The sequence below is a fragment of the Cyprinus carpio genome, chromosome A4 (genome assembly GCF_018340385.1).
Source record: "Cyprinus carpio isolate SPL01 chromosome A4, ASM1834038v1, whole genome shotgun sequence".
Classification (NCBI taxonomy): Eukaryota; Metazoa; Chordata; class Actinopteri; order Cypriniformes; family Cyprinidae; genus Cyprinus; species Cyprinus carpio.
In genome coordinates this window covers 13,450,618-13,470,291 of record NC_056575.1, presented here as the reverse complement: position 1 = coordinate 13,470,291, position 19,674 = coordinate 13,450,618, and the positions used below count along the sequence as shown (strand labels likewise).

The window sequence follows — 19,674 nt, the reverse complement described above, 5'->3', positions numbered from 1 at the left end:
AACATGTTTTTTTATTTATTTAAATAAATCATAAAAACAAATTCAACATAGTACAATAAAGGCCAATTCACTTCTTAAAAGACTTAAAAAGTTTGATGATAACAGGTTATTGTATTAAGGGTGCTATAAACATTTTAGCTTTACTTACATACAGTAGCAGAAGGGGAGGTGCTATCAGGCTCTGACAAAATAACCTTCATAACCTAAAATTCATTCTCTAGATGGTAGAGTTGATTTTGTAGTTAGAATGTATTTTGTTTTGGGATATTTATTTTGTTTCATAGTTTGCTAATAGGAGGAAAGAGGGAGCAAATATGTGAATTCCAAACAAAAGTGCGAGAAGATTGGCGGGCATAGAAGCTTCTGATTGGCTAAAGAGAGCGGCGCGGCAAGCTAGTGTGATGGACTACTGCTGGCACAGATGTGTTATTTCAAAACTATCAGCCAGATTATAGTAACATTACTTGTGTGGTATTCCAAAAAAAATACAGCACCTTTACATTACACAGCTTTACATTTGATAATATTTATGCTATAAAATAAGAAAATACAGAAAGCATTAATGTAGCTTTGGTCTAACAGCACCACAAGCACTTAGCATACTTCCCTGAGCACCTGAATAAATGTTCATGTTAAAAAAAATAAAACACTTTCTTTCTCTTCACTCACACATAATAAACTGTGGGAAAAGCAGTGTCTATTTCAGGAGTGGCTTATTCTCTTGTCCTTTTAAAGATAAAATACTAAGCAAAAACTATAAATAACTTTAATCTCTGCATGAGGGCTGGTTGATCCCCAAAGATATCAAGGGGTTCAGGAATAGCAGTGCCAAAATAAAAACACCCACGCCAATCTCAACACATCTTATTTTTATAAGAGAAGCAACGACGCTACCCATGCAGATTCAAATAGGAAACAAAAACAAACCCTGAAAACAACCATGGTGCATAAACTCTGCTTTCACTGTGGTTATTGTGTCCTGCAGATAATATTATCCTTTACCGGTCCAAAACTTACCTATGCATTACCACTGAGTTGTCTGTATGAATGAAAGCATCTGTCTGGATACCATGTGACAGTAAAGAACACAATTTGACAGAACAAATTGCATTGAATGACAAAATTCAAATACTGTCAGTTTCCTCCCTCTGCTGGCATTAAAGCGTTATTGCATTGCAATAACATATATTGCGACGTTCACCCCTTTTTATACGGTCTATGGTTCACCCCAAATAGAAAATTCTACATTTAGCCTACAGGGATCCTCATGTTACTTCAAACCCGTAACCCGTATGCCTTTCTTTCCTCCATTTCGACCACAGATTGTTAGGCATAATAAACTATTAAAATATATATATATATATATATATATATATATATATATATATATATATATATATATATATATATATATATATATGAATGAAAGAAAATTCGAATGATTTCGTATTGCACATTACACAAATATGCAAATAAAATGTAATAACTAATATTTTGAACAAATAAGGGGAAGTGTCGAAATAATGAGTCTTTTATTTTGAAAGGCGACTTTGGCCGCCATCAGCAACACGTAACAGTGCGTCGCTGTCAATGTTGGTTGGATCAGGTAACTTTACAACAGCTTTTCAAATCATTTACTTTGTACCCCAGTGCACGAATGTATTATTATATTCTGTACCGTTTTGAACGCATGCAGTACTTTACGCCTAGCAGAGGTGTTTATTTATGAAATAACTGCAGTATGCACTGTTTACATGACATTTCAGTATAGCAGCAGTTAAAAGCATCCATGCACTGACTTCCAGTCACAGACAACACGAGATGCTTCATCTAGCGCTGTTTTAAATGAGCTGGGCTCGTTTCCCGAGTGGCTCAGTTGCTTGGACAACATGTGAAGCCGTTATGTGTTTGTGCTGGTGTTTCTACAACACAGAGGGAATCACTTGAGACCGGCCTGAGCTTCACTTCTAATCACTTGAGAGCAGAGGAGCCAACAAGGACTCTTGTGCTGCACATGTACTGATTAGATGCTTTGTTCGTGCTAACTAGGCTCCCACAAGTGATTTAAAATAGTCTTCCTGATGAGATATGACTGCATCTCTTGACTTGGGTTGGCTGAAGTGGAGTCATTTGTGTTGATTTAGAGATCTTTTAAGGTTTTAGTGGTTTCTGGGGTTGGTATAAAATCCTTTGCTTTTGTTCCCTCGCTCTTTTTGTCTGCTGTGGACCAGATGAACCCTCCAGCGTTAGGGCAGTCATCTGCCCTGTTCCCAAACCTGGAGCCTGCGGGAGGAGGTGGGAAGACCGCAGTCCTCCTGAGCGGCTCCATGGGACTCACCAGCTCCGATATGGAGCTCCAGAAAATGCTTATTGATGAGAGAATGCGCTGCGAGAACCACAAGACCAACTACCAGACCTTGAAAGTGGAGCACACCAGGTGAGTGAATACTGCATATCTATATACTGTAAGATATCCTGTTTAACTTCAGTGTCTGCTGTTTTGGGTTAAGCTGAGCAAGTGTGTGTGTGTGTGTGTGTGTGCAGACTGCAGGATGAATACACCCGGGCGCAGAGTGAACTGAAACGCCTGCTCAGTGATCGTCAGGTCGCTCAGGAGAAACAGCAGCTGCTGCTGGCCGAGCTCAGAGGTGAACTGCTGGATAAAACACGTGAGCTGGAGGAGCTCAGACTGCAGGTACACATTACTGTACACTTTACACTTTTTACATTTACAGGCAACATGTAGACTCAATTTGGACATTCAAAAGTAGTATATAAAACTGTAGTCTTACATACTAGTTACTACTAATTAATAATACTAGTCGTTCATATATTTGGATGTGAATATATATGACAATATTTAAAGTTTCATGAAAATTCCAATGATTTGATTGCTATTGCACATTAATAAATAATTATTAAAATGCAAGTAAAATGTTTGGGCACATCTACTCATTCTTTGTTTTTTCACATTTTAGAATAATTGTGAAATGTTAATTTAAAAATTGTGAAATAACACAAATGGAAATATGGAGAGTAGGAAAAATATTAAACAAATTTAAGCAAATTACATCTTATATTTAATATTCTCACCAGGTCGCCATACTTTGTCTATATTATGTGTAGAAATTACAAAAGAGTATACTAACAGACAAAATGGAAATCAATACAATCAGCTTTTTTATAAATGCATATGAAGCTTTTTTTAAGTAATAAATATTAAGTATAAACCAGTTTCATTTTATTATTTATACATGTAGCATTTTGGTTAGCTTTTAGTTTAGTTTTCAATTTAAATTTGAGTTTTAGTAATTTTGTTATGTGCTTTTGTCATTTTTATTATTATTTTTTTTATTATTATTTCTATTTAGCTGTATCTTATTTCAGTTTTAGTCATTTTAGTACTTCCACTTTACACTTTATTTCAGTTAGTTGCCATGACAATTTCTCATTTTTTTTCACCTAATATTTTATTTCAGTTAATTTCAATTACCATATATATATATATATGGCTATGGATATATCTTGGAGCTGCAGAGATACGTAAACACATGTATGCTTGAATTAGACATTTTGCTGACAAAGCAGCACTTTTGTGTTGATCGTGTATTTGGTGCTGAGCCCTCAGCGGCTGGAGCTCTTGAAAGCACAGGTGCAGCAGGAGTTGGAGGCTCCCGTCAGAGAACGCTTCAACAAACTGCAGGAGGTAAAAGATGCCCCTCCACACCAGCTGACTCCCACTCCACAACTATTAACTCCTGTTCCCATGATAACCCCCTTAGTACATGCTACCACCAGAATCCCGTCCATTACAGATGATTGCTTTGTCTTTCCTACACGTTATAAACAACACACTATCTACTAGTTTAGTCTTGAAACGTCCTTCTTTATTTCTCTCTGTGACAGGAAGCAGAGAATTACAGGTCTGAGTATAATAAGCTCCGTTATGACCTCACTTTCCTCAAGTCCGAGTTTGATCACCAGAAAGAGGAGCACGTCCGAGTCCTGGAGGAGAGGCGGATACGGCATGAAGCTGATGTATGTTTTATCAATTTGAATTGAGTTTTGACCCAGCGGTGTTTGTTTATGAAGGAGTGTTATATATGTGATTGTGCAGGTGGCCCGACTTGAGCGTGATAAGGAGAATCTGGCTGCTCAGCTGCAGAGCGGAGACCCGGCACGGGACGGGAAACGGGTTGAAGCCCTGCTGAGGGAGAAAGCTCAACTCCACCAGCGGCTCAAAGGCCTGGAGGCAGAGGTCACTGAACTCAGGGCGGAGAGAAATAACTCTGGTGCTCAGGCTGAAAATGTGCAGCGGATCCAGATTCGACAGCTGGCTGAATCCCAGGCTGCAGTGAAAGCCCTGGAGGTGAGCGGATAAAAGTGAAGCATTGTAGATTTTTGATAACAAATAAGATTTGATGAGGAAAATGAGGCAAGTTCAGTGTAAAAAGTGTTATATATATATACTTTATATATATATATATATATATTAATAGATATTACAAATTTGATAATACTCATGCTCACGATGCAAAAAAAAACATTTACTCAATATCCAAATTCCATTTCCTCTCTCTCTCTTTCTACGCTGTCCGCTTGATGATGCATTCCTGCTTTTTGTACAATAATAAAAAAATAAAAAATATTATAAGTGCTTTTCTGCTTTTCCTGCTTTTCCTGCTTAAGTGAGTGCTGATCCTGCTTTTTTCATTTGAAAATTTCAAGCAATTAAGTCATTTTTACTGATCTGTTAAGCACAGCAATTTCCCTTTTTTTTTTTTTTTTTTTTTTGGAAATATCTTAAAAAATAAAATAGAATATATATAATAAATATGTATTAAGTATAACATAAATAATTTATGAACTGTGAAGTCCAAAGTTTGAGACCACATTAAAGGTCTCTGATTCACAATTCATGTTTTAGGATTTTGCCGTTTTTATATTAACTATTTATTTCATTCTGAATATTTTATTTGAAATATTTTTACAAATTCTATAATCAGATAAGCACATTTAATGTTTTTTTTTTATATATATATATATGTGATTTGTATATATCACAACATTTGACATATCACATAAAAAAAAAAAAATTAAAAAAAAAGATATTTATTAAGGCGTTTGAAGGCCAGTTTCTGTCCCCATCTGTTGGTGTTTAGGCAGAGAAGCAGTCTATTCATATGCAGTTGGACCGGACAGAAAGTGAACTCCGTCTATCTCAGGAACAAAACACACTCCTCACAGGCAAACTGCACAAAGCTGAAAGGGAGATCCACTCACTCAACAGTCAGGTGCATGAATACAGCCTGAGTGACTTGACCAGTCAGATTTTATCACCACATTTCCTCATGCTTTATATCTGTAGTAATATATCCCGTCAATTGTGTTTGCTTTCTTGGTCAGATTGAAGAGATGAAGCACACACATAAACTGGAGTTGAGTAACTTAAAACTAGAGTGTGTCAGAGCCAAAGGAGACCTAGAAAGAGACCGAGATACACTGCAGTGCCAAGTAGAGGGTAAACAAACATCTTCATCTTTCATTTACTTTCTTGGAACCTATTTTACAATAATAAGTGTCTCTCTCTCTGTCTTAGGTCTACAGTCAGATATTGAGGTCATGAAGTCAGCGTTGGAGAGAAATAAAGAGTTGATATCTGAAAAAGAGCGTGAGATGGTGCGCAGGGTTCAGGCGGCGAGAGAGGACGAGATACACAAGATGGCTTCCCTTCAGGAAGAAAAGTAAGCACTATTATTAATATCAAACGAGGGACTGATTCAAAGCTTCATGGGATTTTCTACATTCAAATGTATTTATTTCATTGTCATCAGGCTGGAGCTGGAGAATCGTTTATCTGAGCTTGAACAGCAGAGAGCTCTTCAGGAGGCAGCGGGGAGCTCTCAGAAAGAGGAGTGGGACGAGCGTCTCCGAGCTGCACAATTGGGGGAAGAGTCTGTTCGTAAGGAACTGCAAAATCTGAGGCAAGCTTCTTCAGGGTCATTTGATTCAGTTTAACATCCACATAATTATATATAAAAACATACATGGATGAATTGTTCGCATTAATATTGATTTCATGTTGACTTCTACTGAGTGAGAAGAAATTGCTAAATGCTCAGTAGCTGCATGAAGTAAGATGATTTCTGATCAATAAGTTGATTTCCTGTCTGAATGCTTGTGATACAGAGTCAAGGTTCAGCAGCAGAGCCAACAGCTGGAAGAGCTAGAAAGCTTAAGAGCAGAAAACGCGGACCTGAGACGAGTAAGCACTGGAAAATAAGTGAAATTACTGTGAATATAGAGATGGAAGTCGTGAGGTTTCATGTAACTCAAATAATCTGTTTTGTAAATTGTGTTTATTAGCAAAACGCTGAGCTGAATCTACAGATAGGAACCCTGTCTCACTCAGAGAGTGAGCTGCTGGACACCAATAGCAGACTGAGAGAAAGTCTGGAGCGAGTGAGAGAGGAGCTACGGAGCACTCGCACACAAATAGAACGGACCCAACAGGAAGCCGAGAGGTACGCCTTATTGTAACCTGGATACCAGTGTCACTGTCAAATGAGAACCAAAAATATTTCAGAGAATGCTGACAGCTTGCTGAGCGAGCATCAAAAGTGCCATTTAGCATTTCTTCAGTTTAGAGGCTTGAGGTAGAGTTGATTGGTAAGATGAAATGTCAATTTTAAAGCAAGATTCAACTTTTATAAAAGTGCTTGATAGACATGTTTCCCTGCAATTACAAATATTGGTGATTTGTTGATAATGGTACATTAGATGATTGTTTTGATTTTTTTTTGGTGATAACTATATTAAATCATCTAAAAAAAAAAAAAAAATTGATATTATCATATGTGAATATATCAGAGTCATGGCCTAATATTTAGCAAATATTACTGATGTTAACTCTTGGTGTTTATAAGTGATGTGACTCAAATCCAGCTAGTGACTCCACTTCTGACTCCACTTCTCCCTTACTCCCATCATTTCCTGTTCACTTTCAACTGAACAGGACAACTTCTTGAATGTTTCTAAACACTAAATAGATTTTTTTCTTTCTGTGTGTAAATTATCCTGTTTGTATATCCCTATCTTCTTTATTACAATTATTATTATTTGTTTTATTTTTATCTTTTTTTATTATTAATAGTTAATGCGATTTGACTCTTTTCTTTCCATGGAAATTGCCTAAAAATTGTAACAATATAGTGAACAGTGAATTGTTTAATTAAGTGATGTTTTATTGTCACAGGTTGGTGGAGGAAAGGCGGGTGGAATGGTTGGAGGAGAAACACAAACTGCAGGAAGGAGAAGCAGAACTACGAGAGAAATACAGCCAGGCCAAAGAGCGCTTGCAGAGGGCAGCATTTGCTCAGAAAAAGGTAGTGTCTAAATTCTACAATATTCTTTTTGGAGCATGAAAGGTTAACTATCTATAAGTTTTTGTGTGGTACTTTTATATTTCTTTGTAATTATTGTCACAACTATTGTTATTATAAAGGTGCATTATTGGTCTGTTTTCTTATCCAGAGAAAAACCATGACAGAACTGAAAGAAAACAAACTTCAAGACAAGATTCAGCTCCTGGAAGCCAAGATAGAAGAACTTGAAATTGAAGCAAGCACAGCTAGAAAGTACTTCCATCTTCAGTTTATAACACCATCAGGGGCCTTTTGCTATAGAGAATAATGTATGTATATATGCATGTGTTTATAATATGATATTTTTTCTATTTATGTGTGTGTGCACTCAGGAAATCCTCATACTCTGAAGAACATGCTCAGCTCAGCAAGCGTCTGAAGGAGCTGCAGAGGAGACACAATGAGTTCCGTCGTCTGTTGCTGGGCAACCAGATGACCTCCTCCACCCCTCTTGCTCAATCCCTCCTCATCCCAGCAGAATCCATCTTCTCGAATATACAGGTGTCTGCAAACATCCCATCCACAATGTAGAATATTATTTTGTCGGCCATAACAAAACCCAGGATATACATCTGCTGCTTTCCCATCCTCCCCTCTTCATCCCACTCATCTGTTTCTGCATTTCCTCTCTCAGGAGGATCAGCACCAGAGGGAGCTGTCTGTGCTGCGGAGACGCTTGGAAGAGTTGGAAAACAGTCAGCAACAGCAGCTGGAAGAGCTGGCTGCTCCTCTGGACAGAGACAGAGAGAGACTCTCAAGCCCACGGGACGTGCTTCCAGACCTTTCTTGACCACTACCTGTGTTATTACATTCACCATGTGCCAAAAACTGAACATACTGTGACATTTGTGAGCTGTTTTATTTGAAACGACTCGCAGTGTTTTGCAACAGAAAGGTCAGAGATGTTTTCAGAAAAACCTGTTGCATTATTTATTAATTGTCTAGTGGGACAATATTTTTTTAACTGGGGGGAGGGGCTTCTAAAGCTTTCATAAATTGTTGGTTTGTGTTGCAGGGTTTTTGTTGTACATATTGAAAATGATCTGTAACTTGTTTCAAACCTGAGAAGCCATGTTTTATATGAGTCCAAGTGTGCATCTATAATAGAAGACAACACCTTTTCATCTTTTGGGGAAAAAAAATCGAATAAAAACAAATTAAACTGTTTGTAATTTGTGATCTTGAGATTCATTTATCACAAAAGCTTTCAATAGGGCTGAATTTTTTATTATGGTAAAAAAATAATGATTTAATACTGACGAATGTGTCTCTAAAAGCACTCACCCCAACAGGTTATTATTATTATTTTATTATTGTTTTTATTTTATCATTATCCTCTCGTTTTATTATTGTTTACTTGTGACCGAATAATTAAATTAATAACGTTACAACTCAACGAACTGTCATAGGGTCCAAAATCTAATGAGAAAACGTAACTATTTTACTTTTTTGAGGATTCATACGATTTGACTTGTGTAAAAACTTATTTTAGGATATTTTAAGTAAGCATGAGGTCCCAGGTAAACCACTGGCATAAAGTTTGAACGTTGAACGTTCGATATTCGCAAATCTAGGGACCGTCTCTAAAGTTACATGCGAAACTACTATACACTTCTCTAACGTCAATAGCATGCAAGGAGAATGACTAACAGTCATGAAAACAACTGCTGATTGTTCATCCAGGTGTCAACTATAATGCACACCTTTTATATTTTTGGATAATTATTAAAATAAACTGTAAATCAAATGTAAAATATTGCTAATTTTCATTACCGAATGGGCTCAAAATTAAAATATGCCATAATTTGAAGCTCAATAGCATTTGAACAGAATGACTCACTTTCATAAAACATACTGTAAAGTGTTCATCTAGGTGTCAGCTATAAAGCACACCTTTCATTTTTTTTTATAATTATTCAAATAAACTGTAAATCAATATGTAAAATATTGCTACTTTTCATTACGGAATGCACTTAAATACAAATTTAAAGCTCAATAGCATTTGAACAGAATTACTTACATTCATAAAACATACTGTAAAGTGTTCATCTAGGTGTCAACATAATGCACACCTTTCATATTTTTCATAATTATAAAATAAACTGTAAATCATATGTAACATATTGCTAATATGGCATGTTTTATTTAAGCCCATTCGGTAATGAAAAGTAGCAATATTTTACATATGATTTACAGTTTATTTGAATAATTATGAAAATATGAATGGTGTGCATTATAGTTGACACCTAGATGAACAATTTACAGTATGCTTTATAAAGTGAGTCATTCTGTTCAAATGGTTTTTTGAGCTTAAATTATGGCATATTTTAATCATGAAAAATATTGATATTCTACATATGATTTACAGTTTTATTGAATAATTTTGAAAAATATGTCATGGTGTGCATTATAGTTGACACCTAATTATGAGCTTTAAGTATGTTTTATGATTTACAGTTTATTTGAGTGAGCATTCTGATGAACAATTTACAAATGTGTTTTGAGCTTCAAATTATGGCATATTTTACATTTAAGCCCATTCGGTAATGAAAAGAACAATATTCTACATATGATTTACAGTTTATTTGAATAATTTTGAAAAATATGAAAGGTGTGCATTATAGTTGACACCTAGATGAACAATTTACAGTATGTTTTATGAATGTAAGTAATTCTGTTCAAATGCTATTGAGCTTTAAATTTGTATTTAAGTGCATTCGGTAATGAAAAGTAGCAATATTTTACATTTGATTTACAGTTTATTTTAATAATTATGAAAATATGAATGGTGTGCATTATAGTTGACACCAAGATGAACAATTTACAGTATGTTTTATGAATGTGAGTCATTCTGTTCAAATGCTATTTTTTCAATTATGCAAATTATTATATTTTACATTTGAGCCCCATTCGGTAATGAAAATTAGCAATATTCTACATATTATTTACAGTTTATTTGAAAATAATTATGAAAAAATATAAAAGGTGTGCATTATAGCTGACACCAGATGAACACTTAACAGTATGTTTTATGAATGTGAGTCATTCTGTTCAAATGCTATTGAGCTTTAAATGAGTGTTTACGTCCATTTGTAATATGAAAGTAGCAATATTTTACTTATGATTTACAGTTTATTTGAATAATTATCAAAAATATATAAAAGGTGTGCATTATAGTTGACACCTGGATGAACAGTTAACAGTTGTTTTCATGACTGTTAGTCATTCTCCTTGCATGCTATTGACGTTAGAGAAGTGTATAGTAGTTTGCATGTAACTTTAAAGACGGTCCCTAGATTTGCGAATATCGAACGTCCAACTTCAAGCCAACTTTATGCCAGTTCCTAACTGAGTAAACAGTAAACCTAAAGAAGTCATACCAATTCATAAGAATGTGCCAAAACGTAAAATAGTTACGAATTGCTATAAGAGTGTGTTGGCATGTACTATGAAAGCCATGCACGTGCCTAAATGTACCCAAATCTTAATTATAATTTACGCACACTATTCAAATGCTGCCGCGTTGATGCTCAAAATCCTCCACCTGATGCCCAAATGCCCTGTACACGTCTATAATGTCCCATAATGTTGCTTTGTTTGGTATTATAGGCTTGTGCAGAATATTTAGCCATCATGCTGACTCGGAACTATATGCTGCAGCTCACATCGCTTTGACACACTTGCCTTGAGTCTGCAGTGAGTCGGAATCCGGACAGTGGCTCTCACTCCTCCTCCCGCGCGCATCTTCCGAGGCATTAGGAATCTTGCTTCTTTGTCATCTGTCATACAGTCATGAACTGGACATTGCTCGTATTGGGTAGTGTGTGCTTACTTGTCCTCGGACAGGATGCGTTCGTTCACGGGAAGCGCAACGCGAGGACGGTGACTTTCTCTCGGGCTGCACGCGGTCACTCGAGACACAGACGGGACACCTGGACTGGACAAGCGCATTTCACAGCATGCAAGTCTCCACTGTCATCCAAAGACCAAGCGCTTCTGCTCAGCCACACACACGAGGTGAGAACGACATACTGAAGTTCAATCAATCCGAATAGAGATTTGTGTGTGTGTGTGTGAACTATCAGAACAGGAACGTCCACTTCCATCAGTATATGTGCAACTCTGTCCTCTGGGCTTTTTCCAGACTGTGTTTCATGGTGATGATGGATCCAGTTTTACCCTCACATGGGTTGGAGATGGAACTGGGGTAAGCCAGTCTTGCCAAATCATCTAAAGATTACCAGTAACTAATCATTATCTCATCTAAGTTCTCTAAGGTCATTGTCTGGGAAATCTGGATGACCACTGTATTCATTTTTCATTCATAATCAGTCAGTTTTGATCTTAAGATTTTCTATTATTTTATTTAAAGAAATGATGCAGGGGTGGTCTGAATGCTTTTATCTGTCCATCGCAGGTAATCCTGGTCCTTTCCACACTCAGCGCTCCCTCGGACTCATTTTATGAAGGCGGTTCATCACGTCTTTATAGGAGGTCAGTGGTGCAGTTGTAGACCAGAGCTCCCCAACCCTGTTCCTGGAGATCTATCTACCTGCAGACTTCAGCTCTGCAATCTGTAATTCTGTAATTGTCAGGTGCTCCTGAAGATCTGGTTCCGGTGTGTTTGATCAGGGTTGGAGCTAAACTCTGCATGACGGTAGATCTCCAGGAACAGGACCGGGCATCCTGGATGTAGACTAATGTGACCAATTCAGGCTTTTACTGGTGCTTCCTTTAAGCGGCCACAGATGCTGATCTCAAACCTGCCAAAAATCACCCTTTTTATTGTCATAGCCAGCTGTTTCTTAAAAGATGCAGCCAGTTTGGACTTATTTACTAATAAGCTGGATCTTTTTATAGTGAAGACTATGGAAAGTCTTTTCATGATGTCTCCCATGCCATTAAAAACACATTTATAAAGAAGGACTTTGGGATAAGTGCTGGACCTGGGAACCCTCAACAGGTAAATAAATGTACTAACATGGCTTTATCTCTCGCGAGGCAAATTCTGATAACTAATAATATTATTAGATGTAGTATGACCCTTTTTTCAGTACTTTTTCATTGTACGTTGTTGTCAGTATGTGAGAAATATTTATTTTTCTATCTGACACCAGAGAGATTCCGTTCAGACAAAAGACCACGGCATTTACAATTGTCTCATGACAGCTCATGGTTTTAACAGACATTACTATTGACAGCAGCCGCTTTGTGTTAAAACCAATCACTAACATGAAACCACACGCTTTTTATAACTTCCTCTGAAGTGGGTTGGTGTGAAGCTAATATCCTGCTGTGTGTTAGTTCTTTGGAACTGACTTTTATCATCATCTCAAAAAAAAAAAAAAAAAAACTACACTGTAATTTCTCCTCTTTATGATTTCCGTCCTTTATTGTTTTATAAGTAAATTGCATATAACGTTTTTGTCACCATTATAGGTGATTCTAACAGCCAACCTGCCTTTCACCGAGACCCCAGGAGGAGTCATTTTTACGTCAGTAGATGCTGGTGTGACGTTCAGATCAGTGCAGCTTCCATTCCATCCAGCACAGGCCATTCAGTTCCACTACCAGGACCCAAAATACCTTGTGGTCATCAGCATTGACGTGAGTATGGTTTTACCTCCTAGTCCTTCAAGCCCCCTTAACAGTTTGTGAGGTGATTCAGGTTTCTTACACCCCTTGATAGTATTTTGAATTAGTTGTGACAGTTTGTTGACATTCTCTCTCTCTTTTCAGGGTGGGCTATGGCTCTCACAAGACTTTGGGAACAGTTGGTCTAAAGTTCACGAAGGAGTTCACACGTTCACATGGTCATCATCTATTTTATTTATTTATTTATTTTTTTCAAAATATTTTCTATAACTTTTTTCAATCAGACAGTTCAAACATATTCTAATTGGGAAAAAAAAAAAAAATTCTGTAACTAAAATACAGTTTCCATTTTTTATTTCTTTCAAAGGGGGTCTGGAATCACTCTTTTCTTCAGTTCCAGCCCAAAAGGAACTGGTGCGTAATTTCATCTAGGTTTTTTCATTAAATAATATTAAAAGAATCATTAGACATAAATAATTAATGTTCTATGAGATACATTTTATGTACAACACAGAAAACTGGCCATGCTTATAAACTGATGATAAATGAATGAACTCTATTAATTGGGTTTGAACCAGTGGAGGCAGCAAGACGAGGCGAGCTTATTCTAAGACGGACGCAGGATTTCGGCAAAACTTTCACCACCATTGCCAAGAACGTCTTCTCCTTCAGATATATCGGTGGCTTCCTGTTTACCTCTGTCATGGAGAAACTGGTGTGGACCTCAGACAACATGCACACTCAAGCATGTGTTCACCCACATGAACACACACCATGTTGCCCACCCTTTTTCATTTTCCCTTCTGTAAGAATCAAAGCATGCTTGATTTATGAGATGTTGTGTTTACAGTCCTCTCCCCGTGTCATCTATGTGTCCTCGGACCAGGGTGACCATTTACAAAAAGCTCAGCTACCATCAACAACTACAGAGCAGGTGTGAAAAACACACAAAGTTTGAACTCTCTCTCTCTCTATATATATATAAATATAATTAATTAATTAATAATTATAAGTTATTTATTGATTAATAATAATATAAATATAGTAATGTAATCATTTTAATTAATGTATTAATTGATATAATGTATGATTGATAATAATGATATAATGCATCTATTATTTAGTTATAAAACAAGTTCGAACACACTTTTAATAAAATAATAAAACTGATATATTAATGTATTTAGAATTTATAATGTATTATAATAGCATTGAAAATAACAAATATTTAATACATATGATTTTTTTTATATGAATATAATTAATATAGCAACATCAATAAATCAATAAATAATATAATAATTGAATTGCATTAATATCTTGTTACTTTATCAATAACTTATTTTTTAAATTTATATTTATTTAATTAAATATAATTACATATAATAATTATAATAGTTGGATTATATTAATAATGTATTACTTTATCATTAATTCATATAATAAAATGTATTTTTTTTTATTATTGTTTTATTTTCATAAATATGTTTGGGGAAATGTATGAGTTGGCCCTGCTGATTTGGCAGAAAAAAAAGAAACCTGTCACAGCCTCTCACAGACATGACTGGAGAGCTGTGTGCAACTGTTTGACTCACTTTTGATGTCTGTTTGCAGTTCTACTCCGTTTTGGACGGCGACGAGGACATGATCTTCATGCATGTGGACAGCCCTGGAGGTGCCGTTTCACGCTTTTTAACTTCCTCTAATTTTCTCCATCCTGTTAGAGGTGTAAAAGAAAAGTATTTGTATTATTTAACAGCTCAACCACTGTCAGTTTAACAGTGTATAGATTGGACTTGTCACGTGAGGTCCACTTTGTGTTGACATATCATAGAATGCTAGAATCTTTTGGGTCAGTGTGTACGCTTATTCATCTTCGAGTCTGGAGGTCTTTTTGCTGCGATGATCACTAGAAACAGATAAGAGTGAAGATGATGTAGTCTTTCAGTCAGGCCTCCGCTGTCACACTAGTGGAAAGTTAGACACAAATACACCCCTCATTGTATTTACATGTATGTATGACATACAGTCCATGGCACATGTGAAGAGTTATCTTATTTCCCATCATGCTTTTTACATGTCGATCTGTTTCTTACTGGATGTTCGATTCACATTTTATCACATGAAGCCGGTTAGATGGGTTTGCTGTGTAAGTGTGTGAATAATGATGGCTTATGGCTGATCTCTTATCTCGTCTGAGAGAAAGCAGTGTCAGCGGAGTGTTTGAATGTGATGTGATCTCACATGCTTACAGAAGACACATATTTTGGGACAATCTACACCTCTGATGACCGTGGAATCCTGTATTCGAAGTCTCTGGAGCGCCACCTTTTCGGCGGGGAGGGGAAGAGCGATTTCACTAACGTTACATCTTTGAGAGGAGTCTATTTCACCAACATACTGGAGGAGGGTATGAACGTTTGTTTCATGTTGTTTATTTGTCTTAAAGGGTGCCCAAAGGGTTAGTTCACCCAGAATTGAAAATTACCTTTCAGCTTCCGTTTACCATATTTGATGTGCTTTATGCACATGTGTGAAAAAAGCCTAAATTAAATCTATTATCATATAAAGCGATTGTGTCTCTTCGGGAGATTTGGATTAAACCAATGTATACAAATTTTTTGAAGCGTCAATGTTTAAGTGGAGTGGAGCGGGAAAAACCTCTCAGGTTTCATAAAAAATTACATTTGTTTTTTCTTTCAAAGATGAATGGAAGTCTTATGGGGTTGAGTAACTGATGACAGAATTTTCATTGTCGGCGGGTGAACTATCGCATTAAGTGGCAAATTTCTAAACACACTTGTATAGGTGATGCTTTTATGTCATTACTAAAATATGTCAAACTCATTTTGGACCACAGATGGACGCATTCGTTCAGTCATTTCGTTCGACAGAGGCAGGCGATGGAGATTTCTGAAGAAGCCAGAGAATGTGAATTGTTCAGACAGCTCAAAAAAGGTAACCGCTGGGGAATTAATTCTGAGAAATTGCATTTAATTTGTTAAAGTTTCAAAATATTTTTGAAACAGAATTAATTCTGAGAAATTGCATTTAATTAGTTAAAGTTTAAAAATATTTTTGAAACAGCAGACCTTTTGACAAATTATCTTAAAACCAAAAAAAAATCAAGACATATGATAATGGATTTCGAAAAAAAAAAAAATACATCGGTTACTTGGATACAGTGACTTGGTTCTATACATCGGTTTAATTTTTTCATGTCATGACGACTTTAGAGCTTATTGTAAATATGTGCATGTGATGTTTTCGTTTTCTGTTCCAGTGTAACCTGCATATCCATGGAGAGCACAGTCACTTCAGTGGAATCACTCCCATGCTGCCTCTCTCTGAACCTACCGCCATTGGTCTGGTCATCGCTCACGGTACTAGTCCCTACCAACTATCTCCACAACTTAACATTCAAACTTGTCTGAATGTTGAATGTTACTGCAGGTAGTGTCGGTGACTCCATTTCAGCGGTTCGGCCGGATGTGTATGTGTCTGGGGACGGAGGTTACACCTGGTGGGGGACTCTGAGAGGACCTCACCACTACACCATCCTAGACTCTGGAGGCCTGATAGTGGCTGTGGAGGCGCATAGAGACAGACAGATCAGCTCAATAAAGTAACACACTATCACTTGCCCTGCAGTTGTATTACACGTTGTTCTTGTTCTAAAAGAAAAAATGTGTAATATGTAGTCAATGTCATATATGACTGTGTGTCTGAATGTTTTCAGGTTTTCCACAGATGAAGGACAGTGCTGGAAAATATTTAATTTCACCAGCCACCCGATCTTCTTGGCCGGACTGGCATCCGAGCCAGGCACTAAGACAATGAATATCAGCATTTTCGGCTACCGACCAGATGATGATGATCAGCCCATATGGGTGGCTGTCACCATAGACTTTGAGCACCTGCTCACCAGAGAATGTAAGAAACATTTCAAGAATTATGGGCAAATTTTAAATACTGTAATAAGTATTATACTATATCATCAAAGCTTTGATACAAATCATAGTGGCGACGAAAGCCAACTGTGGTTGCCTCATAACGCCTGCATCTGAACCAAAAAATTGCACTTGAACACACCACAAAGACTACAGCCAATGGGCAGCTAGCACATACATTCTAAAGAGGAAAGAGGAAATAACTCTCCATACCAGCTTTCATCACTTCCATTTTTCTTGCTTGCACTGGTTCACTAAGCTGAATAGCCAATCGAAGTGATCTCTGTTACCAACCAGCCCATCACCTTCATGTCACTGCCTTAAGAATGAAAAAGTTCTAGTAAAAACTACAGGTTTACAATCTCTCTGTGTTCCTAGGTGATGAACAGGACTATGTGCAGTGGTTGGCGCACTCTGACTATGACTCTGACCCAGAAACAGACGGTTGCCTCTTGGGCTACAAAGAAACATTTAGAAGACTGAAGAAACTGTCAGCATGTAGAAATGGGAGAGGATATGTGGTCAGCAGGCAGCAGCACCCTTGTCCTTGCACTAGAGATGACTATATGTGGTAGGAGAAATTGCACCACACTGAGGTTTGGACTTCTGCTTGTGGCCAAACAAAAGTGTTTTCTGAACATATCTCCTGTCAACAGCGAGTATGGTTTCTATCTGCATGAAAACACTTTGGAGTGTCTCCTACAACCTGACTTCTTGAATCTAACCCAGTATATTAGCTTAAATGGGGACGTAGAAGACCTTCAGAATACAGGGTGATGGTGAAATATATCTTTATTTTCCATATATATAAAAAAAAATTAAAACACACACGCATACACTTAATAGTTATAATCATACCACTGTGTTAAACAGGTATCGTAAGATTCCTGGTGATAAATGTGAGGGAGGTTTCAGCCCTCCAAGAAGAGAAGGGGAGGACATTTTACCAGCCTCCTCAAATTCGCATACTGTGAGATCAGTGAGTGGCCCATTTGTCATGACAGTAATTATATACTATACAGTGGCCAACAAACATGAAGTAAAATCCCTTATCATGTATGTTACAATATAAAGAGCACAGTTTGCTTAACCAGTATGAGGAAAAGTGCTGTATTTCTGAATGTCAATATGAATTTCGTTCATAAATGAATCAGAGCTTTAAAAGAATACAAAATGAGAAACATAGTTGATGAACCGGATACATTATACATTTACTGTCTTTCTATTTGCAGTTGGGCATGCTGGTTCTTATTGTGGTGTGCACTTGCGTGGGGGTCATTGGTTTGGTTATTACTGCAGCTTTGATAATCACTTCAAGGAGAATAAACTTTAGGCAAAGGTAAGATCACATAATAAAACCTGACTGGCCTCCACTGGTTATTACATCCATTTGAAGCCACATTTGGTATCTCTCGCACAAGAAAGAAATAGTCAGATTCTCTATTGGTCAAATTCTGCCCCCTGCAGGTCACCTGCATATCGCTTTTCCGTTCTGCGACTCAAAGATGATGATCTGTGTGGTAGCAACGACAGCAGCCCCAATAGCAAACTAAATGGTTTCCAAGTCCAGGAGGATTCTGATGATGTGAGTTTGATGAATCTATCAATATTATCCACTAAATTTGTCTGTTTTTATTTATTTGTAGTTGATTGCTGACTTTTTTTTTTTTTTTCTTCTTTAGGATCTCATTGAATGAACAACATTTAATCTCTGGGAACTACTCAGGATTTGCAGACAAGTGTGAATTATTTCAAATGAATCCCAAAACCTAGGGACTGTAAATGGACAATAAACGCTTGGAAAAAACGCAAAACTACATTTTTCAAACCGAGGCAAATTATATCAAGTTCTTATTTTGTCCTATGAAGTGTCTTATACAGGAACCAGAAGGCAATCATTATGAGTGAATTTAATTTTACTCTCTCTGTCTTTTGCACTGGAATCATTCATATTCCCTCTGGCTGCTGCTGGCAATCCTCCTTGAAATTTGGGACTATGTATTTTCAAATAGACCAATCTACTGTATTTACTGAATTGTAAATAAATTAAAATGCATTCAAACGTCTGAATTATTTATGCTCATCCTATTTTTTATTATTCATATTTTTCATCTATTATTATTGTGTTACCCATAATACACCATAATAAGTATATTGTTTAGTATATAATTATTACAAAAAAATAAGTTTTTTTTTTTTTTTTTTTTTTTATTTATATATGTGCTATCTTTTTTTGTAGGATTTTGTTGAAGATTTTTGAAGTGAATTGCTAATATACAATACTACTACAGACAAATGTCAAACGAGAAAGACACCAAACAGTTGTCTGTCTTGGAAAACAAACAAACCACACACCTCACCAGAGCATACACTCACCTCACACCTCCTCACTAACAAACACTCTCACACATACACTACATACCACACTACACACCAACATGAACCATACACTCACACATCTTCACTAAAACACCCATCTCACTCAACATTCAAGAATATTTAAGCAATACAGGGCATAGGAAAAAATACATAAAATATCAATATCAAAAATAAAGTATGTAGCCTATACAATTGTCTTTGAATTGCATTGCCTAAATATAATGAGTGTTTTTCAGACTATTGCCTATGTATATTATAGTAAATATCTATAATTTCCTATTTAAACATAATTTAGTTTAACCCAAGTGTCTTTAAAAAACAATATT

The 19,674-nt window shown here is 36.5% G+C and overlaps 2 protein-coding genes across 3 annotated transcripts; both read left to right on the top strand.

The window, feature by feature from the left end:
- The first annotated feature begins 1,535 nt into the window (after positions 1–1,535).
- cep83 (centrosomal protein 83) lies at positions 1,536–8,591 on the top strand. Its single transcript, XM_042741686.1, has 16 exons — positions 1,536–1,606; positions 2,232–2,437; positions 2,545–2,695; positions 3,614–3,706; positions 3,907–4,038; positions 4,118–4,369; positions 5,163–5,294; positions 5,407–5,521; positions 5,600–5,744; positions 5,835–5,984; positions 6,190–6,265; positions 6,367–6,524; positions 7,256–7,385; positions 7,534–7,637; positions 7,757–7,925; positions 8,059–8,591. The coding sequence occupies exons 2-16, from the start codon at positions 2,232–2,234 to the stop codon at positions 8,212–8,214; spliced, it is 2,169 nt and encodes a 722-aa protein (XP_042597620.1). The 5' UTR covers positions 1,536–1,606; the 3' UTR covers positions 8,215–8,591.
- Positions 8,592–11,052: 2,461 nt separating this feature from the next.
- On the top strand, positions 11,053–19,031 carry LOC109067872 (sortilin-like). Of its 2 annotated transcripts, XM_042741669.1 has the most exons (21): positions 11,057–11,441; positions 11,569–11,631; positions 11,842–11,918; positions 12,285–12,387; positions 12,864–13,031; positions 13,164–13,237; positions 13,387–13,433; positions 13,598–13,734; positions 13,870–13,953; positions 14,634–14,694; positions 15,274–15,429; positions 15,880–15,977; positions 16,303–16,402; positions 16,473–16,644; positions 16,759–16,952; positions 17,348–17,540; positions 17,626–17,742; positions 17,843–17,948; positions 18,202–18,308; positions 18,437–18,554; positions 18,652–19,031. In XM_042741669.1, exons 1-21 carry the CDS (start codon positions 11,217–11,219, stop codon positions 18,664–18,666), a joined length of 2,415 nt encoding a protein of 804 aa, XP_042597603.1. In that variant the 5' UTR covers positions 11,057–11,216; the 3' UTR covers positions 18,667–19,031. The 2 variants fall into 2 exon arrangements, with proteins under 2 accessions (XP_018940299.2, XP_042597603.1); XM_019084754.2 differs by lacking the exons at positions 17,626–17,742; positions 17,843–17,948; positions 18,652–19,031 and having other exon boundaries at positions 11,053–11,441.
- Positions 19,032–19,674: the final 643 nt, after the last annotated feature.